The following is a 20,000-nucleotide window of genomic DNA, read 5'->3' on the forward strand; positions in this document are numbered from 1 at the left end:
TAATTATATATTTTGATTATTTTTTGTACTGCTTTAAACCAAAACTGAATAAACCATAAACATAAACAATTAATAATCTTTTTTCCCATCAAAGCTCCCATCTGCACAGATTTCATCTGGAATGAGTCCAAAACATTCATTTTTATTTTGCACCAACAATAAATCACTTGCTTAATAACTAACTATCATTTAAGCAGTTATATTTATTACAGAGTTTTTAAAATCCAAAACAATGTCTAGATATAATATCGACTCGAGAATTAAAAAATAAAAAGCTATACATCTCTAATAAATAGTCAAAATAGTGTCATTGGTCATCGACAGAGCGAAGAGTCTGAAAAATTGTCCCTGACCTTCTATAAAAGTTAAGCTAAAACTGTCAATCAACTGAGCTCATAACTATGTCCAATTTAATGCAATTTTTTTCCCATTATTTCTGCATGATACATTACAGCTACATTTTGCATTGGTACAAACCAATAAATTATAATTAATGAATTGTTTATTATTAACCAATTAATAATCTATTTTCTATCTACTTTCAATTCTCTATGAAGCAGTGTGGCTTTAAGGCACTCATTCTAATAGGCTATTGTTGCTATAGCAACTTCTCATTCCCAATAATAATAGTAATAACAATAATAAACATAAACGTAAGCATAAACATACCTGTGTTATTATGTTAAAATGTTATTTCATACAGAAGCGTTACTATATTTTTAACTTGCAGAAAAAGTAAAGCTTGCTGATGTTGCAGGAAATGGAAGTGATTCCAGGAAGTAGTACCAGATTTTCCTCTAGTTATTTTCCTGTAACTAATTCTGTCCTGGTCACTATTATAACAGGCTATGATACTTTGTTCAAATCAGACTTATGTCAAATCGACACACAACCCAAAGGTGATTGAATTCCTGGTTAATTTTTTACGTCGGCTGCAAAAAACAATTTTTATTCGTGCGATAGTTAATAAAGGACCTTATTCAGGTGCACACGAAAGCAGCGAGCAAACAGAAGATCCACAAGTCCAAGGCTGGGAGTTTCCTTTGCTCTAGGAGAAAAGGGTGAGGCAGTGGCTGTGTGTGACTTCTCAGAAGTGATAATAAATGTAGTTTCAGGTGTGGCAGGTGTAACATCGTGTTGCGTGATGAAACATGAGAAAAAGAAGAAAAAAGAATGTGGATGAGAGAGAGTAAGAGAGAAAGAAAGAGAGAGAATAAGCAGGAGAGAGAGAGAGAGAGAGAGAGAGAAGCAGACAGAGACACGCAGACAGAGACACGCAGACAGAGAGACACGCACACACACACACACACACACACACACAGAGAGACAGAAAGGGAGACAGACAGACACAGAGAGAGATAGAGACAGAGAGAGAGACAGAGAGAAAGAAGAGAGACAGAGAGTAAGCAAGAGAGAGAAGCAGACAGACAGAGAGAGAGAGACAGAGAGAGACAGACAGAGAGAGACAGACAGACAGAGAGAGAGAGACAGAGAGAGACAGACAGACAGAGAGAGAGAGAGAGAGACAGAGAGAGAGAAGCAGACAGAGAGAGACGCGCACACGGAGAGAGAGAGACAGAAAGGGAGACAGACAGACACAGAGAGAGATAGAGACAGAGAGAGAGAGAAGAGAGAGAGAGACAGAGAGTAAGCAAGAGAGAGAAGCAGACAGACAGAGAGAGAGAGAGAGACAGAGACAGAGAGTAAGCAAGAGAGAGAAGCAGACAGACAGAGAGAGAGAGAAGCAAACAGAGAGAGAGAGAGAGAGAGAGAGAGAGAGAGAGAGAGAATCAAACAGAGAGAGAGAGAGAGAGAGAGAGAGAGAGAGAGAGAGAGAGAGAGAGCGCACGAGTAAAGCAGTCTTTCTGTAAACAACCTTTTTGTTGTAGGATTGCGTGTACACTTGGGGCAAAAGCGTGACTCTGGAGTAAAAGTACAGCAACTCGTCAGACTCGTTTGGGAAATGACTCAAACGGAGCAGATCCAAAGTTCAGTACGGAAAACCTCGGCGCTGCCAGAATACACGGCCAAAGGTGAAACGCCCTTTTCCCCTAAAAAAAGCTTGAGCAAGAGCATGAGAAGTGAAAATATCAAGACACGTCGGTGTCGGTGAACCGTGTCATCGTTACATGTGCATCCAGAAATAATGGATAGAAATACTGCCATCACCGAGGGTTCGAGACGGTGTAAGACAACCTGCAGCGAACATCCGGATAATCCGAATCATTTAAATAATAATCTGCTTTTTATTATGATGATAATGAACGAAATCATAAAATATAGGTAACGACAGAGTCAGCGGTTGCCAGGTCTTTGAATAATGATCATTTTTGTGCGCATGTTTTTTTTTTCTCTTCAAAAAAAGTTTAACAGGTTGTTTAGCATATTTAGCATTTTTTGTTGCCTTCAAAAATAGTACGTGTGTAGACACAAATACGTGCATGTAAGCCGATTTGACTACGATTCACGTCAAGAGAGGAAATAATTAAAAAAAGAGCGATAAATTATTTGCACGTGAAATTAAAAAAAAATTGTCATTTAATCATTTAATATATATATCACTTTTAGAGACCTTGTTATTCTTACACGTGTTACTTAAAAGTGAAATACGTATATAACTGTTATACGTTAACCATATAGTGTAATCGTATTACAAAAACCTGGCAACCCTGTCAAGTCAGCATCATATATTTTTAATCTCTTTATTCTACAACACTTAACTCCTGGATTCTGATTGGTCAGAATTCGGACTGTCGTGCAACTGCAGATCGCAGGTTTATATTAATGCACGCGCAGTGGTCACAGTTTCCATATCAACAGCTCCTTCAGAGGGACTTTTTGTAAACACGTGTATAGTTTTCAGGAAGTGAAGGAAGGAGTCTCCAGTGTCAGTCTCCATGGTTTCTGACTAACACATTGTTTTAATTGTGTATGGATTAATTAATTTGATTGAAATATAAATCATGAATTAGTGATCAAATAGAAGTTCAAAGTATTTTACAGTTTGCAAGAAGTTCTTCTTTTTTGCGTTATTCATACTCATACACAGGGGGGACACGGTGGCTTAGTGGTTAGCACGTTCTCCTCACACCTCCAGGGTTGGGGGTTCGATTCCCGCCTCCGCCTTGTGTGTGTGGAGTTTGCATGTTCTCCCCGTGCCTCGGGGGTTTCCTCCGGGTACTCCGGTTTCCTCCCCTGGTCCAAAGACATGCATGGTAGGTTGATTGGCATCTCTGGAAAATTGTCTGTAGTGTGTGTGTGTGTGTGTGAGTGAATGAGAGTGTGTGTGTGCCCTGTGATGGGTTGGCACTCCGTCCAGGGTGTATCCTGCCTCAATGCCCGATGACCCCTGAGATAGGCACAGGCTGCACGTGACCCAAGAAGTTCGGATAAGCGGTAGAACATGAATGAATGAATACTCATACACTTCTTGTCGTCACTGAAATGTCCTTTTCCTGCAGGATGAAGCTGGGAAACTCTTCCGTAGAGTGACCGTCTGCTCCAGTTTCATGCTCCGTGGTTAATTCCTGCTCGTAGTATCATGTCGACTCTGGAAGCAGCGCAACCGCCTCCCAAACCTGAACTTAAACAGAAACCCGTAGTCCCATCCAAACCCAACACAAACACCTCAGACACACCTCTCACAGACAAGGACTCGCTGAATAAAAACAGTGGGAAAGTTCATGAGATCGTCTCCAAGTTTAACCATCATGATGTTAAGCTTCCTGCTTTGAGTCCTGCGAGTGAAGCTGGATCTAAAAAGAAAGCGAAGCGAGCGCCTACAGTCAGACCCAGACTTAAAACCAGGACTCTTCCTCCGGCAGAGACTGAACGGCCGCCACCGCTGCCCCTGAAGAGACGCCAGTCCCTGAGAAAAGACACAGAGCAGAACTCAGCCTCAGGAGATGCCACAGATGGTACACGATCAGGTAGAGCTTTAACAAACACACACACACACACACACACACACACACACACACACACGCAATCACTTACTCACACACACACACACACACACGCAATCACTTACTCACACACACACACACACACACACACACACACACACACACACGCAATCACTTACTCACACACACACACACACACGCAATCACTTACTCACACACACACACACACACACACACACACACACACAGACACACAGACACACACACAATCACTTACTCACACACACAAACACACAATCACTTACACACACACACACACACACACACACACACACACACACACACACTCACTTACTCTCTCACACACACACACACACACACACACACACACACACACACACACACACACACACACACAATCACTTACTCACACACACAATCACTTACACACAGACACACACAATCATGCACACAATCACTTAGTCACTCACACACACACAATCACACACAATCACTTACTCACTCACACACACACACACACACACACGCACACACAATCACTTACTCACACACACACACACACACACACACACACACACACACACACAGACACACACACAATCACTTACTCACACACACAAACACACAATCACTTACACACACACACACACACACACACACACACACACACACACACACACACACTCACTTACTCTCTCACACACACACACACACACACACACACACACACACACACACACACACACACACACACAATCACTTACTCACACACACAATCACTTACACACAGACACACACAATCATGCACACAATCACTTAGTCACTCACACACACACAATCACACACAATCACTTACTCACTCACACACACACACACACACACACACGCACACACAATCACTTACACACACACACACACAATCACTTACACACACACACACAATCACTTACACACACATACACACACACACACATTCAATTACTCACATACACACACACTCACTTACTCACACACAATCACTTACTCACATACACACAAACACACACACACACACACACACACACACACACACACACACACACACACAATCACTTACACACACACACACACAATCACTTACACACACATACACACACACATTCACTTACTCACATACACACACACTCACTTACTCACATACACACAAACACACACACACACACACACACACACACAATCACTTACTCGCACGCACGCACACACACACACAATCACTTACACGCACACACACACACGCACACACACACACACACACGCACACACACACACTTACTGTCTCTCTCTCTCACACACACAGAGAAAACACACAAAAAACCCATAAACGAGTAAATCACTCTACATAAATGTATTTTGATTGTAGTGTAAAATATCAGGTATCTTTATAAACAGGACTCATGTACAGCTGCTGCTTGTTTAGTGGATGTTAAATGTAACTATAACAATTAAAAACAATTAAAATAACAATTAAAAACAATTAAAATAACAATTAAAAAAACATTGTTGATTATTGTTGATTATTTTCCTGTAATGTCTAAAGAGAGAGTAAAGGCAGCGAAGACAGCAGAGCTCGGACAAACCTCCATCATTTATCTATGAAATATTTAAGACAGTTTCTGAGTGCAGGTTATGGAGCAGTTTGGGACTTTGCCAGCGAGCAGCTGAGCTCATTATGGACGAATAAATCACTCGGGTTTTTCTGTTTGTACGTTTACTCCTTTATTGCTGTGACTTTGGCCTTGAAACACTACTCTGATAAGACTTTAAACATCGAGTAGCTCGACACCGAACAGTTCAGTCGATGGTGTTCTGTCTTTATAGCATTGTATAGAAATGGCTGAGAGCATAAAGAGAAAGCTGAGTAAGATTAAACAGAACGTTCTGGAAGCTGTGGATGATGGAGGATCATCTCAACACAGAGGCTCAGTGCAGAAGAAAGTGACAGCGCTGCTAAGTGCCAGCTCTAAGAGCGTTATAGGACAGTGGCCACGGGCGTTTAGGCGTGACGAGGCCACAAAGACGACCAATAATGATTTAATCAGCAGAGGAGAACGACACAAAAAACACCAGACAAGATGTAGGTTCTGAGAAAGCGTTTTTTTTTTTCCCGTTTTTTTTTTTATATAAAACTGAATGTCTACGTCAGAAAATCATTGGTTAAGTTTTTAAGAATTCCTTAAAAGTGAATCCACCCTCCAAAATATTTTAGCACAGTAAATTAGGCAAGAAAGTACAAAGATCTGCTACAGAGATGAACTTCTATTTTTTTACACAGAAATTTGAAATGATAAAAAAATAGATTGTTTTTTTTTTTTTTTTTAAATATATTTTCAGGATTAATTTTTTTTCTAAAATGATAATTCTTTAATCTTTTTAAGGAATTAAAAATTCCATTATTCATTATTTGGAAAGAAATTGTTTTTCTCTGATTCTCCGTCGCAGGTCGGGGTTGTTTGGACTTTTTGGGTTCTGTTGCAGGACAAACCGAAGAACCGTTCAGGTTTTAGCTTTTTTTTAAATTTTTTTTTTTATTTCCAATCCCTTGTTTGGAGTTCCTTGAATCCGGATGTGTATCTTATCAGCATTTAGAGGTTTTTTTTTGTGTGTGTGTTTTATTTTTTATTGAATCCTTTTATTGTGGGTGTGAAAGAGTGAAAGTGAAAGCTGGCATCTGTATACATTTATATAAAGTACTAACAGGGTCACATTTAATTTGTCGTACTTCCCTGTATATGTTTGTGCTTGCTGGTGTTTCCTCCAACAGCTTCTGCTTTGCCCTACTTGATGTTGTCTGAAGGTGTGTAATTATTAACAACAGAGAGTGGAGAAGAGAGAGAGAGAGAGAGAGAGAGAGAGAGAGAGAGAGAGCTAGACGGACAGATAGAGAGAAAGAGTGTGACACATAGAGTGAGACAGAGCGAGAGAGAGAGTGTGAGAGAGAGAGAGTGAGACAGACTGAGAGCAAGAGAGAGATACACAGACAGAGATAGAAATAGTGAGACTGAGAGAGAGCTAGACAGATAGAGGTAGAGAGAGAGAGAGAGATAGAGAGAGTCAGAAAGATAGAGAGGGACAGAGTGAGACTGAGAGAGAGGGCAAGAGAGAGATAGACAGACAGATATAGAAATAGTGAGACTGAGATAGAGGGGGAGAGAGAGAGAGAGACAGTGAAGGGGGGGGGGTCTGTATATAATGAGCTGGTTGATTTATGGCTGCAGGACTGTAAGTGGGGCACAAAATTCCCACTTGGCTTTTTTGGATGTTACTCTAACTTTTTTAACAGGATCCCAGTGCAAACCTGACACAGACGTCATTAACCTCAGGTTCACTGCTGGACAGCAGAAATCCTGTAAAACTAGCATAAAAACAGCCCTTGCTTTTCTTGATGCTTTCCGACTGGTTTCATTTTACAAACGGTAAATAATAATTAAGCAGTCTGTCAGGACTCGGTACAGGAAGTGATTCTGCATGAAGACAATTTCAACTAGTCCAGGATTGTAGAGGAAACGAGAAGAATGTCGTGGGCAGTCGGTGTGTCGCTATTATAGCAGCCCATGTGATGTGTGGGCACTTTGTTTTCATTTCATTTACACTCAGATACCTTTTGGATAGACAGACAGAGAGATAGACAGACAGACAGACAGACAGACAGACAGACAGGAAAGATAGACAGACAGGAAAGATAGACAGACAGACAGACAGACAGACAGGAAAGATAGACAGACAGACAGACAGACAGACAGGAAAGATAGACAGACAGACAGACAGACAGGAAAGATAGACAGACAGACAGACAGACAGACAGGAAAGATAGACAGACAGACAGACAGACAGGAAAGATAGACAGACAGACAGACAGACAGACAGACAGGAAAGATAGACAGACAGACAGACAGGAAAGACAGACAGACAGACAGGAAAGATAGACAGGAAAGATAGACAGACAGACAGACAGACAGACAGACAGGAAAGATAGACAGACAGACAGACAGACAGGAAAGATAGACAGACAGACAGACAGACAGACAGGAAAGATAGACAGAGAGACAGACAGACAGACAGGAAAGACAGACAGACAGACAGGAAAGATAGACAGACAGACAGACAGACAGGAAAGATAGACAGACAGACAGACAGGAAAGATAGACAGACAGACAGACAGACAGACAGACAGGAAAGATAGACAGACAGACAGACAGGAAAGATAGACAGACAGACAGACAGACAGGAAAGATAGACAGAGAGACAGACAGACAGACAGGAAAGATAGACAGACAGACAGGAAAGATAGACAGACAGACAGACAGATAGGAAAGATGGAAAGATAGATAGATAGATGGGATGATAGATTATGTTGTTTAATAATAGAATAGAATATCAAAAGAATAATAGAAAAAACAAAACAGGTATAAATAGAAGTAATATATATATGTGCAAGTGCTAGTCATAAATAAATTAATGTATATATTGTATATACCCAAATTAGTTATGGATTATATATATGGTATCGTATTGTGTAAGCAAATAATATATATATATATATATATATAAAATGCATGTCAGTGTGAATGAGGAATTTAGTGGAAAAATACAACATTGTTTAATTAAAGTCTTAATGAAAGTATGGATGAGGAAATGGACCATACCTTCAATTAGACTACTATTGACTACAATTTGACTACTGTTTCTAGCTAGCACAATCTAGTCGTTAAATACCGATCTTCTATCTGGTTCTTTATCTCGGACCCACGCACCCAGTCGTTCAGGTTCAGCAGGGCGTCGAGCAGTTTCTTCTCAGTCGAGTTGTCATGGACAGTGGCTTCTAGCAGCACCGTCCTGCCGCTGGTCTTCAGCAGATCATACATTTCACTTTAAATACCTAAATATTTCAGGATAATGTTTTATTAGTTGACTGATAACTTCTCAGAGCAGTGTTTATTTGGTAGTAGAGTGTTTATGCACCGGTGGATCCGTTCTCTCAGTGGGATTGCTCATCTTCTTGACGAAATGCACGGTAAGAAAAATATTTGCTGTTTCTGGAGGAAGTCTGAGCAGCTGGGAGTAAGGAATGAGGGATTTGTGTGTGTGTGTGTGTGTGTGAGTGTGTGTGTGTGTTTGGGGTGTAAACAGGATCGAGGGTATGGAGGTTTGCAACGGTGTCGTCGTAGTCGGACAACTTTTTGGTGGAAGTTATGTTCAAACCGATTCTTTTCGAAGATATACATAATAAATCAGTGTGTTAGTAATGAAGCAGATGTATCAGCCTTCAAAACCTTTACTCTCACGGGGCAATTTATTAGGAACACCCAGACTCACCTACACATTCATGCAGTTACCTAATCATGTAGCAACAGAGCATCGGATAACATCATGCATATACGTAAAGCAACTTTGGGTAACGTTCACTGCCTCTGTTATTTTGACTCATTGTGGCTTGTTTGCTGGAGCCAGAGGGGCTGGTTTGAGTTGTTCTCTAGCTGTTAATATGCTGAGATCTTCATAAAAGCAAGCATCTGTCAGCCAAGAACAGAACGCTGGACTGCAGTGGACACCAAAGCTGCATGGTTGAAGATGGTCTGATGAATCTGGATTTCTGCTGTTGTGGTTAGATTTTGGCACCAACATCGTGACTCAACCTGCCATGAGTCAGCAGTCTAGGGTGGTGTAGACGGTGTAATGGTGTCGGGATTGTTTTCTAGGCACACTTCGGAATGTTAATACCAATCATTCATCAGTTCTGATTGATGGCAACATAGAGTATGGCTACTTCCTGATAATAATCATTACACACCGCATGTCAGAGCAAAAGGCATCTCAGACTGGTTTCACGGGTTCCTCTGTGATCTTCCCAGTCACCTGAATCCAGTAGAACATCTTGTGGTGGATGTGGAAGAGATTCACAGCATGAAAGTTCACCTAAAAGAGTTGGAGCATCTAAACGATGTAATCGTCTGCTCCAGTAACACGGATCTTGTGGAATCCATGAGGGATTGAAGCTGTTTTCAGAGGAACCCTGTACTAGTCTAAGGTTCCTGTACATAAAATGCTAATGTTAAATGTTACAAAACGTCAACCGAACAAGCGAGTTCCTGTTATCGCTCCTGTTATCGCTTAGCTTTAACAACAAAGACGAAAAAAAAAATCTGCTGACACCCGAGACTTCTTTCCTAAATGGAAAAATTTCCTTCACAAAGCCTTACCATGTCAAGCATCCTACAAGTTTCCTTCACAGTGAAAGTTAAGCACAGTTTGGTAATACTTTGTCCTGAAGGATTCGTTGTTATTTGCTGTTTCTTACACAAAAAGCACCTGGATTAAAGGATTTGACAAAGAGATTAGTCTTCATTACTGTTGAGGTTTCTGCAGTGCACTCGGGGCCTTTACAAGCTTTCTTTACAGCAGAAATGATCAACAGCTGAAGTACGGTTCCAGATATATACACACGCTGGACCACATTTTCTTAAGAAGGCATTTTAAATCGTCACGTTCGTGGCCTGCGAACATGCACACACAACTCAGGGGTTAAGACTGGGGAATTACGAGCAGGTCGTGTTCACATGCTTTGGTGTTTTGTGCAGGACACGAAACATGGTCAGGTTTATTAATACTTATTAAACTGACTAAAAATGTACAAGATACGTAGACCGATTGCTACGTAGACCGATTGCTACGTAAATCTGCGTAAATCGATGTGAACAAAATGGCAAGCACTAATAATTAATCTCATTTAGAACATTGAAAAGTTTAGGACTAGAAACTGAGGTATTAAAAATTCCCAGTCGTATTTATGTGAAATGTCCTAGTGGAAAACTCGTATTTTTTATAATTCCAAAGGCAGCATAAGGGATTGCGAGACTCACTGGAAAGTCACAAGGTTATAATCTCAGCACTGCCATTTGGGGGGGAAAAGGGCCTTTCAATTAGTTTTGTAAGCTGCTTTGGCTGAATGTTATACATGAGTGTGTGTATGCAGACTGTATGGGAGGTTATTCAGTCGGTCACTTGACCATGTCACATGTCACTCGTCATTCAGTGGTGGCTCAAGTGCCACTGTTGGGCCCTTGAGCAAGGCCCTTAACCCTCCAGGATGCTGTATTGTGCTCTATCCTGCGCTCTAACCCAAAGATCCAAACTTGATGTGTGAAGAAAGAATTTCACTCGCTGTTTGAAAAGCTGTTTTATAAAGCTTTATATTTTATAAAGCCGTTTGAAAAGGTAGGGGGGCACGGTGGCTTAATGGTTAGCACGTTCACCTCACACCTCCAGGGTTGGGGGTTCGATTCCCACCTCCGCCTTGTGTGTGTGGAGTTTGCATGTTCTCCCCGTGCCTCGGGGGTTTCCTCCGGGTACTCCGGTTTCCTCCCCCGGTCCAAAGACATGAATAGTAGGTTGATTGGCATCTCTGGAAAATTGTCCGTAGTGTGTGTGTGTGTGTGTGTGTGTGAATGAGAGTGTGTGTGTGCCCTGCGATGGGTTGGCACTCCGTCCAGGGTGTATCCTGCCTCGATGCCCGATGACGCCTGAGATAGGGACAGGCTCCCCGTGACCCGAGGTAGTTCGGATAAGCGGTAGAAAATGAATGAATGAATGTTTGAAAAGGTGCTAGGAGTGTGTAGAGCTTCATCAGAAATGCTGTCCAAATGTTTTTCTTAATATATTTTTGGTATTTCTTGTGTTTATTTTCATAGTGGTATAATAATTATGTCTTCTTTATTCTTGGAAGATAATACAAAGAAATGCGTCATGACTGGGTGTTAAAACTTTTGACCGATCTTCTTGTTTTCTCACTTTCTCAGCCCCGGATGGAAAAGAGGTGGAGCAGCAGGGCGCGAGGTGGAGGTCAGATCAGGAACCGAGCTGTGAGAAGAACTGCACTTGTGTGTGTCACTTGCAGCGTCCTGGCATGAAGCTGGTGTGGGTGCAGGCATCCGAGAAGCAGGACGAGGAAGGGAAAGAGGAGCTCAAATGTTCGGACGAAGAATTGGTCCCCGAGGAATCGAGCGAGAGCGAAGACGATGAACCAGAACCAGAGCTGTATCAGAGCGTGTCTTCAGAGTCAGATTACAGCCTGAACGAATCCCAGGACAACAGTAAAAGCAGGTTCAAGGCGACGCTGAATATCATCGAGCGACAGCTGAGGAGGAAATCCGACCCCGGTCCCGAGGCTGTGCTTAAATCTATCAACTTTCTGCCTCCGCACCTCAATAAGACCCACTCTGCGTCAGATGAGGAGTCCATTTATGAAGCCACGATTGAGTTGATAACTCCTTGCAAACAGACAATGGAGAAAAATCTGACCATGCCTGAAATCCAAGTGAATAAATGTCCTCCTGCCGTCCCACCTCGAATGCCTCTGGATAAACCCAGAGGTCGATGCATTCCCAGAAGAGTTCCTCTATTGCCACTTATAGAAGCATCCCAAATGCCAAAGCTGTCTTCCGCAGATAACGGATCTGGCGATCACCTGCAGCCGGTTCGTCCTCCGCCGCTTCCTCCAGCCAGAGCCTCCAACGACAGACGCCTGAGCAATCTCAATCTGATAAGTAAAGGTGACTCAAAAAAAGCCTAACACTGTTAATAATCAATGCTTAATTACTCTTAAAATACTGGTTAGTCCTGCTTCTGGTCGCCATAGTAACAACGATTTTACAGCAGGTGATCCATGCACAATATGTCCATAATACAGATTCAACAATGTTTAAAAAATAGAATTTTAGTTTAAATTTCTCTAAAATTTGTTTATTATTAATTTAAACGTGAATTGGGGGGGGGGGGGCATGGTGGCTTAGTGGTTAGCACGTTCTCCTCACACCTCCAGGGTTGGGGGTTCGATTCCCGCCTCCGCCTTGTATGTGTGGAGTTTGCATGTTCTCCCCGTGCCTCGGGGGTTTTTTCCGGGTACTCCGGTTTCCTCCCCCGGTCCAAAGACATGCATGGTAGGTTGATTGGCATCTCTGGGAAATTGTCCGTAGTGTGTGTGTGTGTGTGTGTGAGTGAATGAGAGTGTGTGTGTGCCCTGTGATGGGTTGGCACTCCGTCCAGGGTGTATCCTGCCTCGATGCCCGATGACGCCTGAGATAGGCACAGGCTCCCCGTGACCCGAGGAGTTCGGATAAGCGGTAGAAAATGAATGAATGAATGAATGAATGAATGAATGAATAAACGTGAATGAGCTGTTTGAGCACTTGAGGAGCTCTTTAAGCATCTGTTTGCAAAACTTTTTGGACACAAACCTCTTGATTTCTACTTATTTTCCACCATGCAAACTGCCCATTTAATGAAAAATTACATGCTGCAGCTTTAATTAAGAAGTAAAAATAACAGACTGCATCTTTAACAAATAACAAAAAATTCCAGAATGCACCTTTAGTAAATAACTAACAATTACAGACCACACCCACAGTGAAAAACTGAAAAAAAAAATCACAGACTGCACCTTTAATGAATAAATAAAAATTACAAACTGCACATTTAAAGAAAAAACAAAAATGACAGACTGAACCGGCATTAATAACGATCACTTTATACTAATGTTGGTGACGATACACTGATTTTTTTATTTTCTTTGTCATTTCTAATTTCTTTTTACTGTTGTTGAAAAAAGCAGGGGAAGATGAACAAAGCAGTGGTGGAGATGCTGAAAACAAGGAGCCAAGGTAATAACATCCCTCATATATTCGGCATAGTTCTACAAGTTTCCTTAAATGGACTTTCTGCATAATTCTGTATTATTTTCTTTTGTTCCCAGACGCTCTGCTGCACTCTCTCGACAGAAGTCGGTTGATATGGAGGCTCATATGCCAGAAGGTACACATGCTTTGGCTTTTTATTTCTTTCTTATTCCTTTAGTATAGTATTTCCTTTCACTAAGCAATTGATCAATTATAAAAGTTATGTTTAAAAAAATTGTAAATTTACAGCTTTTACCCCAAAGCACTGACACAGACTGTACAAACTACACCTTTAAAGAAGAACCACAAATTACCGACTGCACCTTTAACAAAGAAGTCAATATTATAGACTTAACCTTTAATGAAAAAGTAAAAATCATAGATGGCACCTTTAGTGACGAATTAAAAATTACAGACTGCACCTTTAATGAAGTAAAAATAATAGAATTTACCATTAATGAAGAGGTAAAAGTTACAGACTGCATCTTTAATGAAGAAGTAAAAATTATAAACTGCACCTTTTAATAAAGAAGTAAAAAGTTACAGACTGCACCTTTAATGACGGAGTACAAATTACAGACTGCACATTTAAAGAAGAATGAAAAGTAATTGAATGCAACAACAAATTACAAACACATTTAAAGAAAAAAACCCAAATATTATAGAAGAAAGAAACAAAAAAAAAACATGAAAAAGTCTTTGTTAATACAAACCCTTTCTGACCAATCAGATTCAAGAATTCCACAGCGTTGGGGTGTAAATCCAAATGCTGTACCTCTTACAAAGCACTTTATTGTTTTGCATCCAAATGGTGTTTCAGCATGATCGATACTTACTTTAAAGTCTGTTTTAAATAGCTGGTGTAGGGATTGATTTAAAGGGGCAGTTAGTAATGATCCCCATCTCTGAAATGTAAAGGTAATGTAAACATGGGTAGGTCTTTTTATACCAAGTGACCCCACAACCTTTTTTAGACCTACATATCTGTTGAGCGTTCAGGCACAACCAGCTTTTTCCCCCTGGGGTGATGGGTTGGTGGGATTTTGGTGTTTGAGCTAGATCTGGCCTGTTGAGGTAAACAGGATCTAAAGCCATCCATTGCTTTGATATGTAGATACATACATATAAAGTAAATACTAAAATTATTTTAAGTGTATCGATGAATTGATGGTGCTAAATTAAGGCTGGGACCGAGTTTAAAAATGTCAAACTGCACCTTTAATTGAGAATTAAAAGGTATTATGTCATGTTTGCTTTTATAGTTTAGAAATAAATTTCATCTGCACTGAGTGTACACAGAATTTCTTAAATTATACTATTATGACAGGTCCTGGGTCTCTTTTAAGAAATTACAGACTGCACCTTTAATTCAATATCCAGTATTTTTAACATAGAGCTGCTTTAAATAGCCAGTTATTCCATGTACATTAAGTTTACTTTTCTTTCATAATTCAGAGCTACTGTACCAGATTTACACTGCAACCTTCATATCGAAGGAGATCCGTCGGCAGACGGTGTGTCGTAGCATCAGTAAGACGAGCGCCGATTATCCGATGGATCACGGACCCCCGCGGATCAGCACCGGCTCGGGCTCGGGTGCTGAAGGTCCGAGAAGCAGTCCTGTATCTTCTCAGATGACGTTGTGGCAGGACCAGCCTACTGTCCGAGAGAGCGGCATCCTGAACACCATCACGCCAGATGAAGTCAAATACCAGGAGGTGATAAAAAACAGAGAAACATGATAGAGAATGGATGGAGAACTATTTAGTAATTTTTTTTTAAGTAAAAGTAAGTCAGATTTGTATACAGCAGCATTACTGACACTACTGAGGCTTCGTGTCTAAATCTTTTCAGCATGCAAAAGTTTATTAACCTTTTTTTTTACCTGTACACTGGCGTTTCATTCTGCTGGAAACAGAACAGAAATTATGGGACGTTTTCATTCGGTTTAAATACAAGAAGGATTTTCTTTCTGTGAGTCTGATCTAAAGTGAGTCACTTTCTTTCAGTGTGTCTTACACGTGTGTCTTTTCCCTCTGTCGAGAATCTTACACTGAATTTTAGTGTTGATGATAAATCTGAGCTGCTTTTTAGATGAACACTCTGAGCTAGAGCCCTGCGCGGGCCTGCGAACCCACCCGCTCCCGCTGAATTTCTGACCAGGACCGCCCGCCCCTGCAAGCTGCGTGTTCCACTCCCGCCCGCACCCGCAATGTTTGTGTCCACTCCCGCCCACTCCCGCGGATTTTTTCTTGAGAGCTTGTGAAAATTTTTATTGTATACAAATGATCAGACTAATTATTAGTTCAGGCTAATGCCCAGAATAACAGAATTAAACATGATTGCATTTAAATAAGATAAATTAATACTAATGCTAATACTAATGCTGATTCTAATCTCCATTCTTATTATTAGGCTACATCTCGCCGCGGATCTCGCGCTAAATTTTCTGACTGCCCACTCCCGCCCGGGGCAAAGGTGAAACCGCCCGCTCCCGCGAGATTTGCGTTGGGTCCAGCGGGATCCCAATCCCAATGCAGCCCTCTACTCTGAGCATCTCAGAGAGCAGAAATGGGTTTGATATCAACATTTACTCTGAAGATACAAATAATAATAATAATAACCTTTATTTTCTATAGCGCCTTTAAAAGAACATCTCAAAGTGCTTTACAAAAGCAAAATAAAAACAACAAAAATACACACATAATATAAAGATTAAAATTAAAGCAACAAAAATAGACTATAAAATAAACACTATGTAAAATTACAATTAGTCAAATTAAAAGCTACCCTAAAAAAATAAGTTTTAAGCTGAGATTTAAAGGTGCCAAGAGATGTTGCTTGCCTTATCTCAGTTAGTAATGAACACAGTTCCACAGTTATAAGCCCTATCTCCCATCGATTTTAAACGAGTTAAAGGAACAGTTAAAAGACCGGATTCAGAAGAACGAAGGTCGCGAGATGGAATATAAGGAATTAAAAGATCAGCCAAATATTGAGGAGCCAACCCATGTAAGGCTTTGTAGGTAAGCATCAGAATCTTAACCTAACAAGGAGCCAGTGCAAGGCTCCAAAACGGGAGTAATGTGATCTTTTAACTTTGTTCTAATAAGTAGAAGCCTTTATTATCGCCACATATACATTACAGCACAGTGGAATTCTTTTCTTCACATACCCCAACTGAGGAGGTTGGGGTCAGAGTGCAGGGGCAGCTATGATACAGCACCCCTGGAGCAGGGAGGGTTGAGGGCCTTGCTCAAGGGCCCAGCAGTGGCAGCTTGGCTGTGCTGGGGGTTGAACCCTGATCCTCCGATCAACAACCCAGAGACTTACAAAACACAGAAGAGTTGATCAGTCTCTCAGCAACAGAAAATGACAGCATAATATTTCTGAGATGGAAGAATGCAGTTTTAACCGTATTTTGGATATGTGGCTCAAACGTTAAATTGGCATCGAAAATTATTCAAAAATAACCATTTTTAGAACTTTTCTCGGGGGGGCACGGTGGCTTAGTGGTTAGCACGTTCGCCTCACACCTCCAGGGTTGGGGGTTCGATTCCCGCCTCCGCCTTGTGTGTGCGGAGTTTGCATGTTCTCAACGTGCCTCGGGGGTTTCCTCCGGGTACTCCGGTTTCCTCCCCCGGTCCAAAGACATGCATGGTAGGTTGATTGGCATCTCTGGAAAATTGTTCGTAGTGTGTGAGTGAATGAGAGTGTGTGTGTGTCCTGCGATGGGTTGGCACTCCATCTAGGGTGTATCCTGCCATGACGCCCGATGACGCCTGAGATAGTCACAGGCTCCCCGTGACCCGAGGTAGTTCGGATAAGGGGTAGAAAGTGAGTGAGTGAGTGAGTGAGTGAGTGAGAGAACTTTTCTATGAATATAACACCTCTAGTATTGTAGATAAAAACAGAAATCCTGATGAAACAAAGTCCTGAGCGTCTACTTTCATATAAGCTTCATATTAACAGCACTGTGGGCTGAGAAATGACAAAATGACAATTATCAACATGGACACAACACAAATAGGAGCAAACTCTTTTTTTTTTTTTTTTTTTGGCCTCTGGAGAAAAGTTCAATGTTAAATGTTATCTTGCTTAAAATCCCAGGGGTTGTTTAAGGTACACGAGGACAGGATCTAACCTTTCCTAGCGTTGCTGTATGATTCTAACTGCAGAGGAAGTGTGTGTGGAAATTCCTGACCTGTCTTGTGTTTGTATGTCTAGAGCATGTTCGAGGTTTTGACATCAGAAGTGTCCTACTTGCGTTCCCTGCGTGTCCTGACCGACCATTTCATGGAGTCACGAGAACTCAATGACAATCTTATTAACCGAGACAAGAAAACTCTCTTCTCCAACATCCTGCGCATCCGTGAAGTCAGCGAGAAGTGAGTCACAGAGTCTGACATTTCTTTCAATTAAAAAAGTTTTTAAAACAGTGAGGCATTGTGTCTTGCTGAGGAAATGTTGTGAGATTTGATGAACTAAACATGGCTGAATTTGTCAGGTTTCTTAAGGACCTGGAGGACCGGCTGGATGAAAGTGTTCTCCTCACTGATATCTGTGACGTCATTAATTATCACGCACAGCACAACTTCCCTGCATACATCGACTACGTTCGGAACCAGATTTACCAGGAGAAGACCTTCAGCTCGCTTATGTAAGAATAATCTCTCTCTCTCACACACACACACACACACACACACACACACACACACACACACACACACACACACACACACACACACACACACAGGTGTGTAGATTGCACCTTAAATGAATAACAGAAAACTAGAGCTTGTCCCTTTTTAATAAAGAAATATAAATTAATAAAGTACTGAAAAAATTCAGGCTACATCTTTAAATAAAGAAATACAAATTACAGACTGCACCATTAATGAAATAATAAAAAATACATACTGTACCTTTAATGAAGAACTAAAAATCACAGACTGCACCTTTAATACAGAACTTAAACATTTTGTGCTGCAACTTTAATAAAGAACTAAAAATTACAGACTGCACCTTTAATAAAGTACAAAAAATGCCAGCTTGCACATTTTAATGAAAAACTTTATATGATTCTCTGCTGAAAACTGTATTGAATATGAATTTTAGAAATTTTAAAAATACAATATATTTAATGTGAATTAGGCCAAAGTTAAAAGTTAAAACACACCCTCACTCACTTGTGCTTGCTCTCACTTACACACACACACACACACACACACACACACACACACACACACACACACACACACACACACACCCTCACTCACTTGTGCTTGCTCTCACTTACACACACACACACACACCACACACCCTCACTTACTTGTGCTTGCTCTCACTTGCACACACACACACACACACACACACACACACACACACACACACACACACACACACACACACACACACACACACACACGGTGGCTTAGTGGTTAGCACACCGTTTGCCTCACACCTCCAGGGTCGGGGTTCGATTCTCGCCTCCGCCTTGTGTGTGTGGAGTTTGCATGTTCTCCCCGTGACTCGGGGGTTTCCTCCGGGTACTCCGGTTTCCTCTACCGGTCCAAAGACATGCATGGTAGGTTGTTTGGCATCTCTGGAAAATTGTCCGTAGTGTGTGAGTGTGTGTGTGTGTGTGTGTGTGTGTGTGCCATGTGATGGGTTGGCACTCTGTCCAGGGTGTATCCTGCCTCGATGCCCGATGACGCCTGAGATAGGCACAGGCTCCCCGTGACCCGAGGTAGTTCGGATAAGCGGTAGAAAATGAATGGATGAATGAACATCATGTCATTTAAATTCAAATCTCCTCTGTCTGAAAGTGGGGAATTTCCGAAACAGTAGCTAAGTCTGTCTGCCAAAAATAAACATGTTACCTGTGCAGCTTCATTCCAGCTGGGGTGGAGCTCAGCTTTAATCTGCTCTGGAAACATTTCTGGATAAAAGAATGAACCAGCCACATGACATGCATGACACTATTCAATTCACATGAAAATGAAAGGTCTGAAATAAATTTATTTCCTTCCTGGATGTGTAATCCTATCATTTCATGTTTAAGTCTAAATTATCATCATGTATCACTCATCACTCGTTTTTTTAGGTCATGCAACTTTTTTCATCACACACTTGTTCTTACTTTTAAAGTCTCTTCCTGTTGACATTTACAGTAACAATTTAAGCAGGTGACTCAGTTCATAACCACGTCCTTCAGGCCTGTGTCCTGACTCCTCACAACATTCTTCATTTTTTTTGAAGACTGCAAGCTGATATTAGTGATGTTCAGTTGTTTATGTCAACAGAAAGATGACATGGGGATGTTATATGGCGTTAAAACACATTTACTTATTATATTATTTATTTA

General features: G+C 41.2%; 1 protein-coding gene across 5 annotated transcripts in view; it reads left to right on the top strand.

Annotated features, from left to right (window-relative positions):
- The window catches only part of arhgef15b (Rho guanine nucleotide exchange factor 15b), a 30,214-nt gene that overhangs the window by 699 nt on the left and 9,515 nt on the right, over positions 1 to 20,000 (top strand). The window contains exons 1-8 of one of the 5 annotated variants that reach the window (XM_027165312.2): positions 1,890 to 2,033; positions 3,462 to 3,929; positions 11,759 to 12,511; positions 13,567 to 13,618; positions 13,711 to 13,769; positions 15,089 to 15,351; positions 17,861 to 18,021; positions 18,141 to 18,293. In XM_027165312.2, coding sequence (XP_027021113.2) covers positions 3,542 to 3,929; positions 11,759 to 12,511; positions 13,567 to 13,618; positions 13,711 to 13,769; positions 15,089 to 15,351; positions 17,861 to 18,021; positions 18,141 to 18,293 — 1,829 coding nt within the window. In that variant the 5' untranslated portion in view covers positions 1,890 to 2,033; positions 3,462 to 3,541. Of the gene's footprint in view, positions 1 to 1,889; positions 2,034 to 2,056; positions 2,187 to 3,461; positions 3,930 to 5,779; positions 6,040 to 11,758; positions 12,512 to 13,566; positions 13,619 to 13,710; positions 13,770 to 15,088; positions 15,352 to 17,860; positions 18,022 to 18,140; positions 18,294 to 20,000 lie in introns of those variants that run through there. The other 4 variants (XM_027165311.2, XM_027165313.2, XM_027165310.2 and 1 more) reach the window with 4 other exon arrangements.

The sequence above is a fragment of the Tachysurus fulvidraco genome, chromosome 8 (assembly GCF_022655615.1).
Source record: "Tachysurus fulvidraco isolate hzauxx_2018 chromosome 8, HZAU_PFXX_2.0, whole genome shotgun sequence".
NCBI classification, from domain to species: Eukaryota; Metazoa; Chordata; class Actinopteri; order Siluriformes; family Bagridae; genus Tachysurus; species Tachysurus fulvidraco.